Raw genomic sequence first — 19,863 nt, forward strand, 5'->3', positions numbered from 1 at the left:
AGGATGTTAAAAACTTCTCTATCAGGCGGCCTCGGGCATCCGTGCGAGAAGAGCCCCAAAGAGAATTGTGTGCATTAAAGGAGCCATGAAGAGAAAACACAAGTTTGGTTCATTCAAAAGATTGTCTCGTTAGAATCATACTGACACCACTTTTAACGTAAACTTCGCTCAAATAAGCTACATAATTAGGAAAAACGGGAATGGTCATGCGACCCACCAGCTCATTTCCCGCAACAGAACCTATGTCGTCACATGGGCTAAGCTCTGCAATTGGCGGAGGCTGGCAGAAGCAGACGCAAATTAGGTAGAACTTACAAACTAGACGAACGAGCGATTTGCGCTTAAATTTAGGGCACATTCTTTACAAAGCAATAAGAATGATGGGACAAACCGTGGAAGTTACGAAAGCACATGTAAACATAGAAGTACTGATGCGTTCTGCTGTTCGTACTGCGCACAGCATGCCTGGTTTCGCTGCACAGCACTACGGGGCTTGGGGTTGTCTCAGACGACACTGGCCGATTGACGCAAGCAACGGTGTCTTACGTGACCCCATTTGTCGAGCGAGCACTGTTTCAGGGAACGAATATTTTCTCCCAGAACAAAAACAAGCCAGGTTTAAATGCGGGCAAAAACAAACCAAACGCTTGCCACGGTATGGTGGCGCCATCTAGGCTACGGAACGTAAAGAAACGCGGGAACAAACCAACACCGCTGTACAGGGTGGAGACAACCTTCGAACGGTCCCGTGCCGCCGCAATTGGGCCAACGGGCTCAGCGCGTTATTCTTTTCGTTTCCCACGAGACCTAGCAACGCGAAACAGACAATATGATTCAAACTTCTTCAGTAAACCGCGTTGCGGCGATAATTTTAGCGCGGTTTTGACACAATGACTTGCTTCGGCGGCGAGCGAGCAACCAAAAATGTCGGCGCCAGCGTATACGTGTCTCTACCCTGTACGGCGGATGCGTGAATAAAGGTATTCTAGGCTGCAGAGCGGTCGGTTTCAGTGATGTCACTTGGGACCACGAAAACGCACGATTGAGCGGGAAAATGAAAATTTTAACCTAAATTGTTTAATTTCTCAGTGAATAAAGCACCGTTTGTATCCGGACAAGCGCTGGGGGCACTATAAAACACGAAATCTTTCGAATAAAACCAACTTGCATTTTCTCTTCATGGCTCCTTTAAGGTCGCCTGTTAGGATGCATGGTTCGGGCAGCTGGTCGACCAGCGCCTCAAAGTCAGAGCTCGAAAGTGCAAGATCAGGGGGAATGTAAATGGAGCATGCCGTTATCAACCTACTGAATATTATTGTGCCGATGGCTACAGCCACAAGGACGGTGTTCAAGGTGACAGGGGGGCATGCTAAGGATTTGCGGGCGATTATGGCCACACCGCCAGAAGAGTGTGCGCAGCCAACCCTGTCCTTCCTGTCCTTGAAGGCCCAGTGCCCTTTGTTGGAGCCGCGACCGCCGAGGGCGTCACGAGCGCCCCGGGTGGCAGAGGTGGTGTGGCGGGGGTGGGAACTACTGCGGTTTCCTCCGTCTCCATCTCCTTCGGGCCCTCGCGTGTGCTTCGGGCCGGTGGAGAGGAGGAAACAGTGGGTGCAGCAACATCCCTACCGGACATGGATGCCACCACAGCCGCTGCTGGCTCAGTGAGCGGTGCGGAGGCTGGTTGGGCTGCCCGAGGCAACCCATGGGGGGGGGGGGGGGGACCAAGTCCGTCTCTCGGTACTGGGTCCCCCCCGAAATCAGACGCTGCTCCGCCCCCCGGTGAGCTGCGTCGGCGTACCTCCCCAGGGGGAAAGAGGCGAACCTCTTTCGCGCCTCTGGGAAGGTGATGTTTTCTGTTACCTTTACGTTAATGATTTTTTTCTCTACCTGAAACTTTTCACAAGCGCAGGAGTATGCTGCGTGTGGACCCTGGCAATTCAGGCAGGTGAAGCTGGTTGCAATGCAGTTGTCGGAGAGATGATCATGCTGGGCGCATTTGGCACATGTTGTTCTGCCGCGACAGGAGTTGGTACCATGCCGGAACCGCTGGCACTTAAAACAGCGTCGCGGGTTCGGGATGTACAGCCGGACAGAACAACGAATGAAACCTGCGTTGACATGCTCGGGCAGTGTGCAGCGGTCAAAAGTCAGTATCAGGTGTTTGGTGGCTATTTCTTTCTTTTCTCTCCTAATGACGATGCGCCTTACTGCTGTCACGCCTTGATCTTTTAGACCTTCGAGCAGATCGGTCTCTGTCTCGGTTAGGAGGTCTGGCTCAGATATTACACCCTGGGAGCTGTTGAGGCTGTGGTGGGGTGTGACTCTGATATCCAGTTGTGGATTCCTGCTGTGTGTTGACCTCAACTAAGATCTCACCAGTTCTTAGTTTTTAAGCATTGTATCTCTTGCCAAGGATAGCTTCAAGAAATATGGATACAAGGAATACTGATTTTGAAGAAAGAGGCTTGGATTTGTCAACAGATTCAACTATCAAAAAGCGGGGGTAGTTGTCGGGTTTCGGGGGGTTGATGGAAGGAAGAGGTGGTAAAGATGCTTCGGTGCGGACCCATTTCAGGGTCCGATCATGGTTGGAGGGGGGTTTTCAATTTACCATACGGCATAGGAAAAAGCAGGGAGACGAGGGAACTTTCTTCGTCAGCCTTACCCTGATAGCTGAAGAGGTCCCGGAGCTCCCTGCCTGATAGAAAGACAGGGAGTCCATCCGCCGGAGCTTGACCTGGGCTCCGACGGCCACTGTTCGTGTTTCTGCCCTTCACCTTACAACTCGTAGCCACGGTAGATTACAGCAAGAGTATGGGGGCTCGGGGTCTGCGGTATCGCCAGTACCATCACCAAGATTGCTGAAGGTGCCCCGTGCGGGGGGTTGTCCAGTTCTCCACATTACGTTCCCAGCCCCACTTCACTTCATCCTCTTAATTTAAGGTAGGATATCGTACACCCACGCTTGCTCCCAAATCCCAGATGCTTGTTTCTTATCTTTAAGCATTTCTCCTAATTTATTCTTTCCGTGGCTTGTTGGAGTCACCTGTTTTCTTTCAAGGTTTTTAGTGAGTTACGCCTGGTAACAGCGCAAACATGACTGCTGCTGTTACCAGGCATAGTGTACCAACCCATCCAATCATTTTTTTTAGTGAGTCGCCAAGTTTCTGAGCCATAAGTCATCACTAGGAGTACACAGTCACTAAAAAGAAAAGTATACAGCCAATGCATACTTCCACTGGTAGCAACAGTGCATTGTTTAGTACACAGCAACACCGAAGGCAAAACACCTCCTGAAGTATTTTCAGAGTTACGCTTGCATAACTTAAGCCATCCCACTGCTTTAGAATGTTCCACAATCTCTGTCCTGTATAAGCCAGAGCCAACAAGTTCTCTGATGAAGGTTTTGCAGATTAAGTTGACATTCCCGACGTTTTCAAGTGAGCAACAATGCATGTTTTGAACTGTGAATATGGAAATACAAAAGGAAACAAAGCATGGTACAATGTCGACCTTACTGAGCCTGGATGCAGGGGAACGTCGCATCGGGCACTATATTAGCACCCAAGTAATGCTGCGCATAAGCTCTGTGCATAAGCTCTGTGCATGCACAGAACTTATGCGACAAGATCTCCCACTGCCCGCATACTAAATTTTTTTACACTCTTTAGGGCATTGTCAGGCTGTTGAGATAGTAGCGCCACAATCTTATGTTCACGATCAATACAGTACATCCTGCTGACCTTGTGGTGCAAAGCATAGGCATTCACTGAACGCTGCATTGGAGTTTTAGTTTTGAATCCCCTATAAGAAACAACCTGGCAGGATTTCAAGAGAAGGGCAACCGTCCCACTCATATCCTCCTCCCCTAAAAAAGGGGCTGGCCAAGCAGTAACGGCAGCAAAAGTCAATGCATCGTGCACTTGAGTGAGACAAAGACAGCGGTACCGGTAACGGTGAAGTAGTCGGTGAACAGCTCGCAGCCATCAGTGTCTCGTCGGGGAACCTTGCCATTGAGGACAGGCTTGCCCGTGCGCCTATGCAAGGAAGAAACAGTTCACCTTAACACTGGGAGACAAATCTACTTGGAGACTAATGCCAGAACACAAAAAACTGAACAAGTACAAAAACGTCTAGCAGACATCAGCAGCAACAAACAAGTGCTGGGTTTCTTCCGTTCGCAGCGGCGTCCCTCGTCTTTTGCCGCCGTTCAGGCTAGGGTGTTGACAATGAAGTACGGAGGGGCTTTATGTATTCGGGCACCCTACCCTGGGTTGAAGGGGCTGCTGACCCCTTCTGACCCGGGTCAGTGAGGGGGCGGGGCCGTATACTAAGGCATATGATATAATTACCAAGACCACCTCTCCCTCTTTCAACCTCTTGGAAACATCGGGGTCGCTGAGGGGGCGGGGCCATATACTAAGGTATAGGAATCTATTACTAAGATCACGTGCTCCTTTTTCAATGTCTTTCAATGGTGTAGAAAAGATTCCGACAAGCTTGTGAACTTCGCAAGCATGCAAGTACGAAATGCAAAAAAAAAAAAACAATTTTTGGCCGGTCGGGGTGGACAAATCACGTTTTTTTTTTTTTTTTGTGCTCGTCTAGCTGTTATGATGATAGCAGCTAGACTAAGTACGCTAAAGTCCTTCAACTCACTTATCTGTCACAATATCCTGGCATACAGGCATGCAAGAAGCAAAGTGGAAAACTGTACGCCAGATCCCGTTGTGATGGTACCAGCTTACCTAATAGCCTCCAAAGTTTTTGAGCACTGAAATTTGTTGAAGTTAAACCACGAGGCGCGCAGTGCGCGACAGCACACGTGTTTTTTTTTTTGTTTTTTTTTTTTACGCACACTGGACATCTCACACAGCTTCACTTTTGAAATATTCACAAGCGACGCAACACTTACCACCCAATGTCGTCCGACATTTCGCTTCTTTAAAACGCTACAAGCCGCATCTAGTTTGAAATTACTGCTGTACATGCAGCAGTCACATTTCAACGCGCTATTTTTAGTTCGACGCGTTTTGCAGCGAAACGAAACAGCTAATCACAGAAAAGGCGCGAGAACCTTGCCACAGACGAACGCAGACGAGCACGGAAAAGCCGTTGGATTGTGCCGCCAAGCGAACTTTTTGAAATTTTCGAGTTCACCTAGCGGAGAACAATACTAAGTACACCAAAAATGTTTAGTGTAAATTTTAACCAAAAAGTATGCATCAAACAGATATAAAAATATTTTTACTGGTGTGAAACTTGCAACAAAGTAGGCGCTGGCGTTTCTAAACCGACAGTGCCGACAGGCCCACAAACCCACAGCCACCACAGCGATGTAATGGCGGCACCGCTGCCGCCGTAGCGTTCGTTCAGCCACTGTAGGTTCAGCTAGCGTTGCAGATTACTAGTTGCGTTCGCCTCTGGTTGCGTAGCAAAAGTTTCTTATTACGCAGGGTGCGCATCCATTGGCAGCAGGCCTACTCTTTGATCTGCTGCTAACGACTGCAAACGACGACAGAACACGCGGCATCTGCATCGAGCACAGGCAGTCGTCTGCGATTTTCAGCAGACGACGCTGAGCGACGGGACGCCTAGCAAAAGCTCCTTTGCGTGTTCCTTTCTCGCCGTTTGTGCTGTACAAAGTGAATAACCTATCACGGACAACATAACGATTTGCGGCTCGCTGATTAACTGATTTTTGCTGATGTCAGTCACCAATAAATTGGGACGCAATCCGCGAATTCACCGTCACATCGGAACAAACATGCATTTACGTGCGACAAATAAAAATTTACCATCCCTTCCTAACGAAAGTTGAGAGAAGCGCGAAAGCTTTCCCACATCAAAACTTTCGCTGAAAGTTTGCGCAAACTCCGCTGAAAGTGCGCCCAATCTATCGTCAGACCGTCAAAGGCCCAAATCGCAAACGAAGAACGAACCCATGCGACAATTTTTCACGCACTAAGTAAAATCATCTACGAACAATCTAAGATGAAGGTATGCTATTGCGCTTAATTCGTGATCGATGCGTGTATTCTTATCTAGAAGCGTTCCTTTCTCGCAATTTTGAAGTAACCGTTTTGACAACGGAAGACCGGTTTCACGCACGCGCCGTGTGTCCAGAGATTTCATCAGAGCTTTTTCGCACTTTTCGGTCGACGACCCGGTCTGTGGTAAAATACATTAGGTTTGACAGGGCGCTGTTGGTCCCACTCAGAGAGACCGAACTTATACAGCGAGCTTCCCGGGCAGCCTGGATGTTCGCTGTCGGCGGGGGAGACAGTCGGTGGGCCGGAGCTCCCAGGAAGTCGAGGCGAGGGATGGGGCACGAGATGGTGGGGTGTATTCCCAGTAAGAATGATGGATTAGTAGGAACATATAAGTATGTGTACGGGATGTCATCCCCAGCCTACACCGAGAGCCACGAAAATTGTCCACAAGGCTGTAGCTTCCCCTAGTAATGAATATCTCAAAGGCATATCCCCCTCCCTAAGCTTTGCACCCCTCCGTTGCCTCTCAAAGTGGTGCCCCAGCACAAGAACACTTCCATTGCGCTACAGTGGTTCCGAAACGACGCCCCCCTTTTTGAACAATTGGGCCGCTGGGCTGCACTACGGTGCTTGCACTGCCAACAACAGGCAAGTGCTCGTTAACTGTCTATAAATGCCTACAGCAAGGACATCACAAAACACCCAGCCACCTCCCTTTTCAGTTCGCTGAAATTGGGGCTTTCAAAAGGCACACAATAAAAAGGGACAACTGTAAAAGATGATTTTATTTACACAAAGCACAGACTTCCAAAGCAGTGGCTGACGTTCTCTTTGCACTACCGTAGGGTTTTAATTCCCCTCCAGCTCGGGGATACAGAATGTGAAGGAAAAAAAAAAAAAAAAAAAAAAGGCCAGGAGAAGAATTTTCTTCATTGCAGTCACATGGCATACTTCCTGGTCCACTCCCGCGCTAGCTCGTTGTACTTGTCTCGGTCAGTCTTGTAGATCTTGGCTATCTCAGGAACCAGTGGGTCATCCGGATTCGGGTCGCACAGCAGCGAGCAGATCGACAGCAGCACTGCACAAAACGGGGACAAGAAAATAATGGCAACACCACCTTCGCTTGTTTGCTCGCTTTTATATTAGGGCAATGTAGCTTTGGCAAAGTTCCACTTGAGGGGACCTTGTATTACCTAGAGGACCCCACCTTCCAAAGCTGTATCAGGCCCTGCTTGATGGCAAACGATGCATTGTTTAGCTGCCTTCCACACAAGTTTGTCCCCTAATCCCATACTGCTGCTTTCTTACCCCAAAGTCTGACCCTTAGCATTCTTACAAGGTGCTTAGTAAGCCCAAGTTTACAGCAAGTCTACAGTAGCGCCAACCAGTAACTGCAGCTCACTCCAATGAGACAGGCTACCAACAGCGGGGCCCTGAACAGGATGTGAAAGGCCTTTGATGCACCAGCCACATGCACAGGAGTGGTTATTTTGACCAGCAAAAAGCATGTTCTCGCATGTACACGCAGCCACAAAATAAAACGGACCAAGCGAGCGGTGCGCAAGAACTATTGGAGCAACACCTTCCGGCCCAGTGCCTGCAGTCGAGACAGCCGAGTGTACATGCATGTCCATTACTTAATACACGTTTTGTTGATTTTGGCTGCACTGCTTGATTTCTCTTGAAAGTAGCACCTGGTGAGACCAGCACAGAAAAGGCTTGGGCATAACAATGTCTTTTCCCGCAACTTTTAGGCAGAATACTATAGACATGTCAGCAAGATCAAATGCTTGGATGAAGTAGACAACATGATCTTTTAAGATTCTTAGCAGCGAAGCTGTTAAGAAAATTGTAATTTTTCATGTCCACAGTTAAAAATACCAAGAAATTGTCGAGTACGCGCACGTGGGCATGGGGCTTGCGCCGACCGCCCAGCAGTGAACAAAACCAAGAAAAGTACCTCTCGTGTGTGCATGTCTAGCGATGACTGCCCAGCGTCCCATGCGCACATTTAATTGGCCAAGATTGGCCTGAAAAAGCTCCACCGTTTGCTGTAATCGTGGGAACTTTTGCTCTGAACGAGAATAACACGTCAGTGTACACCCCTCCAAAGTGATGTCCAAAAAAGAAAGCTCACACTTATAGCAACAATGACAGAGTAAAGGTCATTGTGGCAGCGAAGAGGAAGCAAATTGGCTGCAGATGAACAACGTACCAATGAACTGTGCACAGATTAAGGAGTGCAATAAGACTAATATTATCAATCTGTCTGGTCTGTAGCAGAAGTTATGACCGTTTGAAGTTTGTGCTTGGAAGGTGGCAATCAAAAACAGGTTTTGCCTTCCAGGGCCAAACTTCAAATGGTCGTAACTTCTGCTACAGACCAGACAGATTGATTGATTGTAGGGTTTAACGTGCCGACACAACGCAAGCGATGAGGTACGCCGTAGTGGAGGGCTCCGGATTAATTTTGACCACCTGGGTATCTTTCACGTGCGCCGAAATCTCGAACACACGGGTGTTTTTGCTTTTCGCCTCCATCAGAAAAGCTGCCGCCGCGGCCGGGAATCGAACCCGTGACCTCTTGCTCAGCAGCGCAACGTCTTAGCCACTGAGTACAGATTAGACAATGATAATTTTAGTATTATTGCACTCTGATTTGTGCACAGTTAACTGGCACCTTGCTCAGCTGCATCCCTCCAGCAGGTTTTTTTAGACTATAAAAAAATCATATAAAAATACAAATAAATGTGAATATAGCCGTTTTACACAAAAACAAATTTTATATGTACAATCACAACGAAAAACTACATATGCCCCCCAATTTTTATCATCATAACTAAAAAAAAAAGTTTTGCTCAAAGACCCATGTGCCCCCATAGGTCAGATGCCATGCTGGCATGGCTGTCACTGCAAATCTCCATACGTACCAGCATACACCTAACAAGAATCTGTTCAGCAACAATACAAATTTGAGGGTTAACACCACCTCTAAGGTGTGCCATGGTGCCATTTAGACTAGACACCCTAGGGTTTCCTTAGCATGTGTTGTGACATCATGTACACGCAAGTTTTTCACCTTGCACTCAGCCTGGCTGCTGAGAATAGCACACTTGATCTGCTTCAAGAACAAAGCACAAAGCAATATTCTGTGCATCCCATATGCTCACACCTAGTGAAGACCACAGTCACGAGGCACAACTGAAGGCACAGCACCAGTCTTCTCACCTTTGGATATTGTCAGAGCAGGCGACCACTGTGACCGCAGAATATCCAGGCAGATGCTTCCATTGCTGTTGATGTTAGGGTGGTAAATACGGGTAGTGAAGGCGACCTGCATACAGTGCCCCCCACAGACCATACATGTACATGTGAACATTATGCCGTTAACTATTTGGTGAACACACTGTTTGGCCAGAGACAAATTACTCAGCGTTTTTAGATTCCAACACTCCCTTTGCTACTGAATGATTGTCAGGTTTATACGCCGACATAACGCAGGCGATGAGGCGCACTGTGGTGGAAGGCTCCGGATCAATTTTTAACACCTGGGGATCTTGAAAGTGCGCCGAAACCTCGAACACACGGGCTTCTTTGCTTTCCGCCTCCATCAGAAAAGCTGCCGCCGCGGCCGGGAATCGAACCCGTGACCTCGTGCTCAGCAGCACAACTCCCTTTGCTAGCATGCTTCAAAAACACTGCTTGAAGCTTTACGATTAGACATGCAAATTGTGCTACACACGAACCTCACCTGTTTATATGCACCGTCAGAAGGCCACTCTTAGCGCCCATTGGTGTGCAATGCAGCAATTGGTACAGGGCACCAGAAGAGATGTGCCATTTGAAGAGCAAACTAGTGAAAGCACAACTCATTTTTGCGATGAAAAAATTGTACACGGCGCTGGCTGCAGCAAGAGTTTCCAGCTAACTCCTGTTGCAGCCAGCGCCAGCTATAATTTAACTCTTGTTACGGTGCCACAGACCACCGGACAAGAGTTCCAATGACTTCATTCCTCCAGCGAAAACTCAATGGCACCTTCCAGATAACTACCACCATCTGGTGGCATTGGCAACTCCTTTTTTCAGTTTCAGTTTTGCTTGTTCACATGTCACCTGCGGAGGCCAATGCAAGTGAACTGCGAGTTGGGCGTGACCGACTCCGCTACACGCAACACACCCCGCAAAGGCTGCCTACCATCGCACGGACTTCGGCAGTGGCCGACTGTTCTAATCCCAGCTGCGATGATGACTCCAGGAACGATGTGGGATCTTTAGATTTTGGTTCCGGTGAGGCAGATATTTGAGTACAAGGACACGCCCCCTTTTCACACCAGCCAAAAAGGATGGAGACAACTGAAATAACAAGGTGTGCAGGATTGATGTATATATTAAATGATAGCTAAGGAACCTAGGAACTACTTGTATATTTCAGAGTTGCTGAAATATTTTCTGGCTTAGTACAATCGCCTATTCGTATTGTGTTCATTCTTTTTTGGGCATTTTTTTTCTGTTTGACAACTCTGAACAACTGTACCTCTCACAAAACTGCTATAAATTTGAAAGGGCAAACTATAAGCTAGTTTCATGTATAACAATGCTAAATTTGTGTAGTTGCTCAAGAGAGAGAAAAAAAAAGAATTTGTGAAGCACCCAAAATTAGCCATTTTTCCGCCACAACGAAGGAATTAACACCCAGAGTTAAGTGTTTTCGAAAATACAATGTACCCGCCACGGTGGCTGCAAGCACTGTCCTGCTCAGCCCAAGGACGCAGGTTTCACTCTGGCCGCTTTTCAGATGGTGGCGAAAAACGACAACGTCTGTGTGCTGAGATTTTGGCGCACGTTAAAGATACGCAAGTGGTCAAAATTAATCCGGAGTCCTCCACCAAAGCACACCTCATAACTCAGGTGTAGTTTCGGAGCATTGAACCCTATAATTCTAATAAAATGTGATGCCATAAAATTGAGAAAGATTATGGCAACAAATCCAGATAAATTAATCGACCCCTGGGCAGCAGCGGCCAGGGGTGCACTGATCACCATACCTCATCACAAACTAAGAAACCTCACAAAATACCCCAGCCCACTCCACGCCCCAAATGACACCTCAATCTAGTACAAGGTGATGGGCAGCGCAGGAAAAGAGCGAACACTGAGAATGAATGATGGCGACAGCGAAGAGAGTGAGAAGGACAATATGGCAAAAGAGCAAAAAGGAAGGCGGTGTGCCACAGTAGCACACCATGTCCATTCACCCATTTCAGAGATCGGTAAGGTATGCAGTGAACAGTGCCGGCCAATACCATAATTGGAAACTGCTGAATGAGTGGAAATAAAGAGGTGACTGCAAAGTACATGCATGTCTCCAATTCTTTGCCTCAATGATCAAAACCACCTAAATGCTGCACCCGAATTTCACATCACAAAGTATTGCAATTGTCAAAGTAAAGAAGTGCCAAAAGGAGAGCCACCTATACCATATTTTCCGGGGTATAAGTCACGGTTTCTTTCTGAAATTTTCGTTGGTGTGTCTTATCCACCATTGCGACTTATGTATGTAATAAATCCGGTTCGCGGCGGCCGCGCGTGGCCAGCACATGTTGACACAGCTCTATGGTGTAAATGAATCCCAAGCCCACCGGTACGGCGTTTCTCATAGCCCATATGTCGCTTCGGGACGTTACACCAAAGAATTTGCAGCTTTTTCTAGACAAAAACAATGATAATGGCTTGTGACAACCGGGCGCCACTTTACGCCATTGCGCAGTAACTACAGTTCAGAATGAATTCAAAGTAACATCAAACTGGGTTGCAAAAACAAAATGCAGCTTATGAATTATTACAGAGAGTTACTCTGAAGGAGGTAAATGTGCTGCTAATTTTTAAAATGACAGCTTGTGGATAAGTTTCGATTTTCAGGCCGCTTCCGGTCACGTCACTTCCGTCCGCCATGACACCTTTATTGAGCTGATTTACGACAGCACGCAAGAGACGCGCGACGTTTGGAGAGGTGGCCAAATGGGTCTCCAACTCTTGGGACTATTTCGACAACAGTTGTAGCCGGGCTGATAAAGGCCGGAGTAATCCGGTCCGCGAGTGGTAACGATGTTGGCAAAGAATCAGAGAGTAGGAGGACGACAGTGATGCGCCGGTGGAACTCCCACTGAAGATACTGAATTATTTGTTAGCGAGTCTGAGGAAAAAGACTGATGGTTTTGCCTAAACGCCGTCTGTAAGTACATGCCATCTGTGTGTATCAATGAACCATTTTTGAGAAGTTAGTTGTGTCTAGACTTAGGATGTTATATGCCCGTGTCTAGCCCTCCTTAAAGGGGGATGCGCTAATAGGCGGTGGCCGCCGCAACCCTGTACTTTCGCCGCACTTTCTAACGATCTGATTCACTATTAGTTTACCTAATTAATAAGTGCGTCTTATATACGTTTTTTTTTTCGAAAAAACTCATTTTGAGGGGGGTGCGACTTATACAAAGGTGCTACTTATAGACCGGAAAATACGGTACTCATCTCACACCCAAATGTTGCAGCTCATTATATTTAGTCCTTTCACTTCACACACAATACCATCTTTCACAGCATACACTGCCTTTCCCCCCAGACAGTTCTTGCAACTTCAGGACCTCCTATACTCTGGTACAACTTAACGGCAACGGAATTTGCCTCTGCTTCATCACTGCAGCCAGATGTTATTCCGCGCGGCACAAGGAGTGCGTTACTGGGAATATTTTGAACATGGCACGAGCAGTTTATGAGTTTTTGGATTTAATATGCTTATAAACTACTGCAGCAATGACAAACAAACTACGCAAGAAAAGGCAGATGATATCACGCATTCATAGCAATCTCCTTTCAAAACGCGCGTGCCCGTTGACATCTGGGTCCGTCGCTTCAGTGGAGTAGTACCGCACATGACCTATTGCCATTTTTAACTTGCTACCGAGTATAGTGATAGCGTATGAACAAAATACTGGTCAGCTAAGTGCTCCCATGCGGTACTGCCATGAAGAATGTGCAGAAAATACAGCACAGGGAACTGCACTAATATGATGCTTCCAGTGTGTGCAGGCACACGATGACAGTTTATAGGGGGCAATAACTCACATTAACCTTTGTAAATCTGAACTGCACTCACACCCCTGAGGTGAAACATAATAGAAGCTGAAAGTGTACCTGCAGTGGTAGCAAAGAAACCCGTTTTATATTATGTATGTACTAGCTTAAACCTCTGCCTGTACTGTGTTCTTTTCTTACAAAAGCACTAAGACAAGCACTGCCCATTCTGTTACACCTTCCGTAACTTGCAAGGCCACAAACCAGATCAGTGCCCCTTTCATATTTAAAGCAGGGCTAAAGGGTTTAACACAGGCTTTACCACAGCGGCTCGTCGCACACAGGTGCTGTCTTCTAAGAGCAACTTTCCCTGAACAAATCACAACTGAACAAGGAAAACGCAGTGCTGCAGATTTTCAACATGTTGCTGCACACTGCACTACCTAGCAAGCCAACGTAGTCAACTGCTCTTGCCATTGTCTCAAGCTCCCACTCAACAATGTCAAACTACCTCAGAGACTAATTTCTCAGACTCAGAGACTCAGAGACACTGCTGCCCCAACTACTGCAAGAAACAGTCCCCCCTATGCATGTCAAGCTAAGCACATGGCAAACGTGCGGAGCAGTTTCTTCCAGATTTGAGGATTGGTTGAGATGCACCACATTCTAAGAAGGGAAATTTCTACCTCTCCTCTTGTCCTGCCCGAACATCCCCTCAGGAGGAAACTTAATCCTGCAGTACCATTTTACAACTCGTGGCAAAAAACATGGTACATGCCAAATACGCAATAGCAGCATACTTTGTGGATAGCACGGTGAAAAGGAAAGCAACAAATTCTTCCGTCCCGCTATTCTTTTAGCACACCCCAAAGCATGGCTAACATTGACCAGCTTTTATTGGAGCTGCAACACAGCCTTGGTAGCTGAACTGCCCAAAACGTGCAGAGCTGTTTTTACCTTGCTTAAGGGGCTGTGCAGAAAGATTTCCTCATTAGAATAACACTGACACCACTTTTAACACGAATTTCACTCAAGCTATATAATTAGGGGAAAAAAAAAAAATGACCAGCCATGCGCATTTCCTGCACTAGAACGTATGATGTATTACTGACAGCTGCGTGAATGGCTGAGGCCAGCAAAAGCAAACTGAACAGGGATTATAAGCTTGCAGAACGAGCTATTTGTGCTTAAATGTAATGCACATTCACTTTATAGCGGTACGAACAAGCTACAAACGTACATGTCAACATCAAAGCAGTTAGTGCGGCACTTCACCAGCTGACACTGGCTAACACAGACGTCGAACACGTTGGACTTGTACGACATCGACCAACTGGCATAGGCGGCAGGGCCACTTGCATTACCATGTTTGTAGAGTTTTAGGAAGAAACAATTAGTATGAACTGTAATAAAAATACAGCAGGTATAGAAGTCTGGCCAGAAGCAAAGTGTGAACACTGGCACTTCACGGCCGTCTGAGATGGAAGCAGCCCTGGTCAGCAGACCATCTTTAGTTTTAGGGCCCACTCCGAATACGTCATTCTCGAAGTAACAAAATACAATGGACCTTTTTCCAGTACCGGTCCCTCTAGCGACCACCACGGCGAACTGAAAATGGCAGTAAGGCACACCCCCAAGAAAGTTTGGCTTTCAGAGAACTCGTGCACAAAATATCCTGGTCCTGCTGCCCCTCCCGCACCGACCAGTCACCCCCACCTTTCACATGAATGTCACGGTAGCAGGCAAACGTTCTCGTGACTAATCTGCCGTGTTCGAAGCGCCCCCCCCCCCCCCTTTTTTTTTTCATTTTCGTAACCCCCTCACTGGCAGCCATGTGCTGGAAGCGTGGTCAATCTCAAGCGACTTCGCCCCTTTTCTTAGAAAGCCATTATTGTATGCACGTATGAACCCACCACGAGGAGTCCCAAGAGGAAAAAAAAAAAAAAAGAAAACGTGCAGATTATAGCCACTCCCTAAGCAGAAAACAGAGGGGCGCGCTTTTGTTTATTTTGCCCGAGGCGCCTGCCAAGAATGGCAGACCAGCAGCCCGCGCATGCGCAGATCGTTACCGGAAAAGGGTCCATTTAGCGGGAGAAACAAAATTTTGGCTGAAAATGTTTCATAAAGCATCGTTTGCTGCCAGACAAGCGCTGGGGGCCCTACAAAACACCAAATCTTTCATATAAAACAAGCTTGTATTTTTTCTGCACGGCCCCTTTAAGTCTGTTAGCCCGTACTGGGCCTAGCCTGCATGGCATGCAGACTAGGCGCAGCCATGACAAGAACAGCTAGCAGGAGAGGAATTAAACAAGCAACCACACACACGCTAGGCACAGCACTGCCCCTAGCAGCACTCCCAAATTTAAGATAAACATACCTTAGGGGGCTTGAATGGATAGTCTGTCGGAAAGTGGATGGTGAGGAAGAACACTCCACCTTGGTAGGGGCTGTCAGGCTAGTGAAAGGGGAGAAAGAGTTAAATTAATCCAGCACCATGAACCTTTCCAGTGGTGCACATGTGGATACTCTACAGATCTCTTAAAAACAAGATTTTTTTAGCACTGACGTGTAAAAAGTGCAATGTCAAGCGGGCATCATTGCTGGTCGAAAATGCAACCATGCAGGGGAAAAAAAATCAGATGGAACGACTACATACGAGGATAACAGCAGTTTTTTTTTCCTCATTTTCCCAATTTTTTTTAACTGGATCAAGAACTGACTTAATGCTTCAAACCAGCCCAAAAACTGAATAAGAGTAAAAAAAAGGCATTTGAGTCCGGGTCACTGGCATGGTCAATAGCTAATACTTCACTGGCAATAGCTAATACTTCAGTTCCACCACCAGTGGAAACAAGTTTTACTTCCAGTTAGTCACAAAAAGGTGCACTAGCAATGCAGCCACAACTACTTTAACGGAGCACAATGTTTATTTATTTTATTTATTTATCGAATACTGCCAGCCTGAGAGCCAGGCCTTGGGCAGGGTGGGTTTACATGTTTACATTCACAAGGACGCAATAGTTAACTGGGTACATATTAATACAACAGAAAAAATAACACTACACACATTGACAACATTTGTCAAAGAATAAAAGAAAACAAAAGAAAACACAACAGAGTAAGCGCATACCTGCACAGAATTTTACGCGCATGACACTTAACGCGCCATTGCAGAAGAGTGAGCCGATAACTATTTGCAATTAGAAAACCACGGCACGATGACAAAAATTGCTATTCAAGGAATAACTTGTTTTAAAACAAGAAGCAACTTACAGGTCCCATTATAGTCGCCTGCCAATGGAACACTGCAAAGCAAACGAAAATAGACACTCAGTATTTCTGCACACAAACGAGAAAACTGCCACTTGTCTACCGCCATGCCCCAAGCCTGCCCACTGAATTACACGTATAAATGCAGGAGAAGGTGAATACCATCCATTCCCGTTCCCCTTTTAAACACTAACCAGGCTATTCCTGAACAAATGTGGCAGCACAGATACTGTCACAGCACGTCCGTGCAGCTAGTCAAGTAAAACATACAGCAGTGCCCATATATAACCATGGCGACAACAGTATATGACTTTAAACAGCCTCCGATGTTGAAAGCAATGCAATTACAGTCCACCACCAGGAACACATTTGTCCCCCACTGAATTCTGTTTTAACAGAATTCAGAAAGCAATTGCAACTCACGCGAGAACATCAAGAGTTGAAGCAGTAAGCAAGCTCAGCAGAAGGTTTCCTTGCACATGAAAAATGAGATTACTTGTGGTGCTTATTGGGAAAATTTCATGCTCATGCAGTTCATCTTCAGATGCTGAAGCTCCACTGCATACTGAAGCTGATAAAGCTTTAAATGTCGCTGCACTGCTTGGACAAGCAAAGCTTCCATCCAGCAGCGACCACTTAGCACTGGGATAATTAGCCATGACATTCTAGCAAGGTCCACTACAAACTGAAGTGCTTGTCCAGATGAGGCACTACCGAGGGCAGTGAGCCCCCTTTTAAAGGAGCCACGAAGACAAAATACAAGTTGGGTGTATTAGAAAGACTGCTTAGTCCCGATAACAATGATACCAATATCATCGCAATCTTCGAAAAAATAACGGAGATATTAAAGAAAACGTGTAAAGCAGTCGCGACCCCGTAGCCAATTTCTCACAACTTTTCCATGACGTCACGGAACCTTGTTTGTGCGATTGGCGGCCGCCTAACTGACCTGTCGCGACGACACATGACTGGACGCCTGTAATGGGGCCTCTAGTTCCATTTGACCGCATCACTTGAATGCTAACGTGCAGTTAACGCACTGAAAATTATGTTTTATTGTTGGCCCGCATGACGTCATTCTTGCTCATAACAAGTCACTGTGGTGCAAAATTTGAAAGTTTTTAAATACTTCTTGCTTTTTTTTCGTTAAAAAACATCTTTTGTGGCTGTAATGGAGCTCAGTGAGATACTGAATTCTAGTTCTTTCAAATTAAACGAAGTTGTATGTTCTCTTCATGGCTCCTTTAACAGGCCTGAAGTGATATTTAGATAACTGCGCAAGCACAAACAAGGGCACCCACTAGCATTGCCTGCTGTAGTGCCGCAGCAGGACCACTCCACAGAAAACTCTGCACATCACTGAAGCGAGAAAAATTTCACGCAGCTGGAATGACTGCCACATTTGCCACTAAGGCAAAAATTGCTAGCTAGCTTGGCCAGTGAAGGGCCCTAAGAACAAAGTGTCCTACTGAACTGTCAAATACTGTCACAACCAGGTTATTTCAGGCTACTACCAGCGTTTGGAAGCTTACTGCGCTACTAGTAATGTTAAGTACTCACTAAAACAAACAGTGCTGCACACAAACACCAGCAGCATGCGTGGAAGTGCACATACTCTCAAAAGGGCATGTGCAGAAAGTGACAGCAGTTACTTTCTGCACAGCATAAGCAGCGAAAAAAAGAAAAAACGCTAAGCGAGTGCGCCCGAAAAAGTACAAACAAAAGTTCTTACGATCATCTCCTACGGGGCCTGCAGAGCACTGCGCCGGGGGATCTCGTCCCAGGTCCTGGAGCTCCTAAAATCAAAACACGGCAAAATGAATGGCCCTTGCCGACAACACAGACAACCTAAGGCTCCGGGGAAAGGGGTGCGTTCGATTCGCCTGCACTTCGTGAACCAGTTCAGGCGGCGTCGCACTCCGCCGTTCACCCGCGGCGGAGGGCGACGCGGTTCGCGGCCTTCCCTGCACCCCCAAAGGGGGATGCAGACGAAAAAAGTGCCGGTCGGGTTCTGCGCGACGCGTGAGCCGAGCTGTTTTGGACGAGTAGAAAATGAGCGGGTCCAATCGAACACAACCGATTGCTCATAACAAGCTCGTGAAGCAGCTAACATTTTACACTATCAACGGGCGACGTTATGCAAGTTTCAGTTACCGACACCAGTTCAGCACAGACGCCGCAGCTTCCATTCTCAAATAAACCTTAATAGAATAAAAATTAATTAAACTACCCAATAATCGCCATCCCACAGATTGCTGAACAAAAAAAATGAGGGGGGAAGGGGGGGGGGGGGAAAGAACCGCTTCTCGACGTCTAACAGGTTTGAGCAAATGCCCGTCGCGCATTCGTGAAGGTCAGTGGCACTATATACACGGCCAAAGCAAGCAGTAGAGATCTGCACCAAAGCTAGCAAGGGGTTTTACCAATATTGGCACGATAATTCCTGAAGGAAAGAGTTCATTTGAGGCCGGAAGCCAGCAAGAACATACAGAACACCACCAAGATTCGAATGCCAACGCACGTTCTGCGTGACGCACGCCGTCGTCATTTTCATCGCGCGGAATGACTATCTCTTGAGCCTGTAACACGCATACGTGTGCACAGTGTACAAAAAGAATAATTCCAACACCTCCCCTCCCTTTATTACAGGAACACGCGGGGAGGAGGGGGTACTAAATAGAATCGAACGCGGAACAAAGACCACGCCGTCCCGGCACACAAGTCAAATTTATGGCTGAAAAATAACATTCAGGTTTGCAGACGAACGGTGGGACGATGACCTGCGTATTACGTCAAACCGCTTTTTTGAAACCGCCAAAAATGTTCCAACAGGCTGAAGAACGTTCCAGACCTGCCGGACCGCGTTCCTTTATCGGCATTCGCAGCAAGGCACAGGCAACCCTTTAGCTCATTGTTTGAAAGGAACTATATCAAATTATTCGCGTGACGACAGTTCTGGATAAAACTTATCGTAGCTGGAGGTCTGTTCGGGAGAACGAACGCGATAGACGCCTCAAGCTGTCGGCACACCATAGCCACTAGTGTGAAAATCACATTTAACACAAAACGCACACGAACAAAAGGTATTACTGCATTAAGAGATTCGCATAAATAAAAACTCGGTAAAGATTATCAGCATACGCACAAATGAAAATAGAGGCCAAAGATGGACAAAAAAAAGAAGCTTCCATTCACTCGAGCCGGCGCGGAGGTAGGCCTATAACCACCTTGACACGACAGCGTTCTGTAACCCGATTTCCGCCATAAAATTCGGAATGCCCTCGCCGTGTACGCTTACCAAAGCCCTTAGCGCTACATTACACCAGAAATAAACCATGAGAACCACAAAATTACCTTGTTAATCCTCTTCAAAGCCATGACAAGTAAGCCTACCCCACTGAAACCGACTGGCTAAACAATTGTCGCCCTGCGCAGCCACGGGCTCGCGTGCGCTGGCTGTTCTAAATTCATTTTTGTCAATTTGTTTAAGAGTATTTGGATCGTGCAAAAATATTCTATAAATAATAATAAT

General features: G+C 46.9%; 2 protein-coding genes across 8 annotated transcripts in view; both read right to left on the minus strand.

The window, feature by feature from the left end:
• The window catches only part of LOC144153754 (uncharacterized), a 100,492-nt gene extending 95,339 nt beyond the window's left edge, over positions 1–5,153 (minus strand). For 4 of the 7 annotated variants that reach the window (XR_013319374.1, XM_077685476.1, XM_077685461.1 and 1 more), the window contains exons 1-2: positions 4,660–4,706; positions 3,949–4,037 (exon numbers count right to left, since the gene is read on the minus strand). Coding sequence is in view for 4 of the 7 variants with exons in the window: in XM_077685476.1 (XP_077541602.1) it covers positions 3,949–4,037; positions 4,660–4,691 (121 nt within the window). In the remaining 3 variants the exon portion in view is untranslated. Of the gene's footprint in view, positions 1–3,948; positions 4,038–4,659; positions 4,720–4,915 lie in introns of those variants that run through there. The other 3 variants (XR_013319375.1, XM_077685470.1, XM_077685498.1) reach the window with 3 other exon arrangements.
• A 1,606-nt stretch (positions 5,154–6,759) lies between these two features.
• On the minus strand, positions 6,760–19,831 carry Eff (ubiquitin-conjugating enzyme E2 eff). Its single transcript, XM_077685528.1, has 6 exons — positions 19,686–19,831; positions 18,064–18,127; positions 16,335–16,366; positions 15,439–15,516; positions 9,222–9,327; positions 6,760–7,071 (listed from the first exon to the last, which is right to left on the minus strand). Exons 1-6 carry the CDS (start codon positions 19,707–19,709, stop codon positions 6,932–6,934), a joined length of 444 nt encoding a protein of 147 aa, XP_077541654.1. The 5' UTR covers positions 19,710–19,831; the 3' UTR covers positions 6,760–6,931.
• Positions 19,832–19,863: the final 32 nt, after the last annotated feature.

This window comes from Haemaphysalis longicornis, unplaced genomic scaffold (assembly GCF_048455015.1).
Source record: "Haemaphysalis longicornis isolate Haplotype H1 unplaced genomic scaffold, Haemaphysalis longicornis Haplotype H1 scaffold_1, whole genome shotgun sequence".
Classification (NCBI taxonomy): Eukaryota; Metazoa; Arthropoda; class Arachnida; order Ixodida; family Ixodidae; genus Haemaphysalis; species Haemaphysalis longicornis.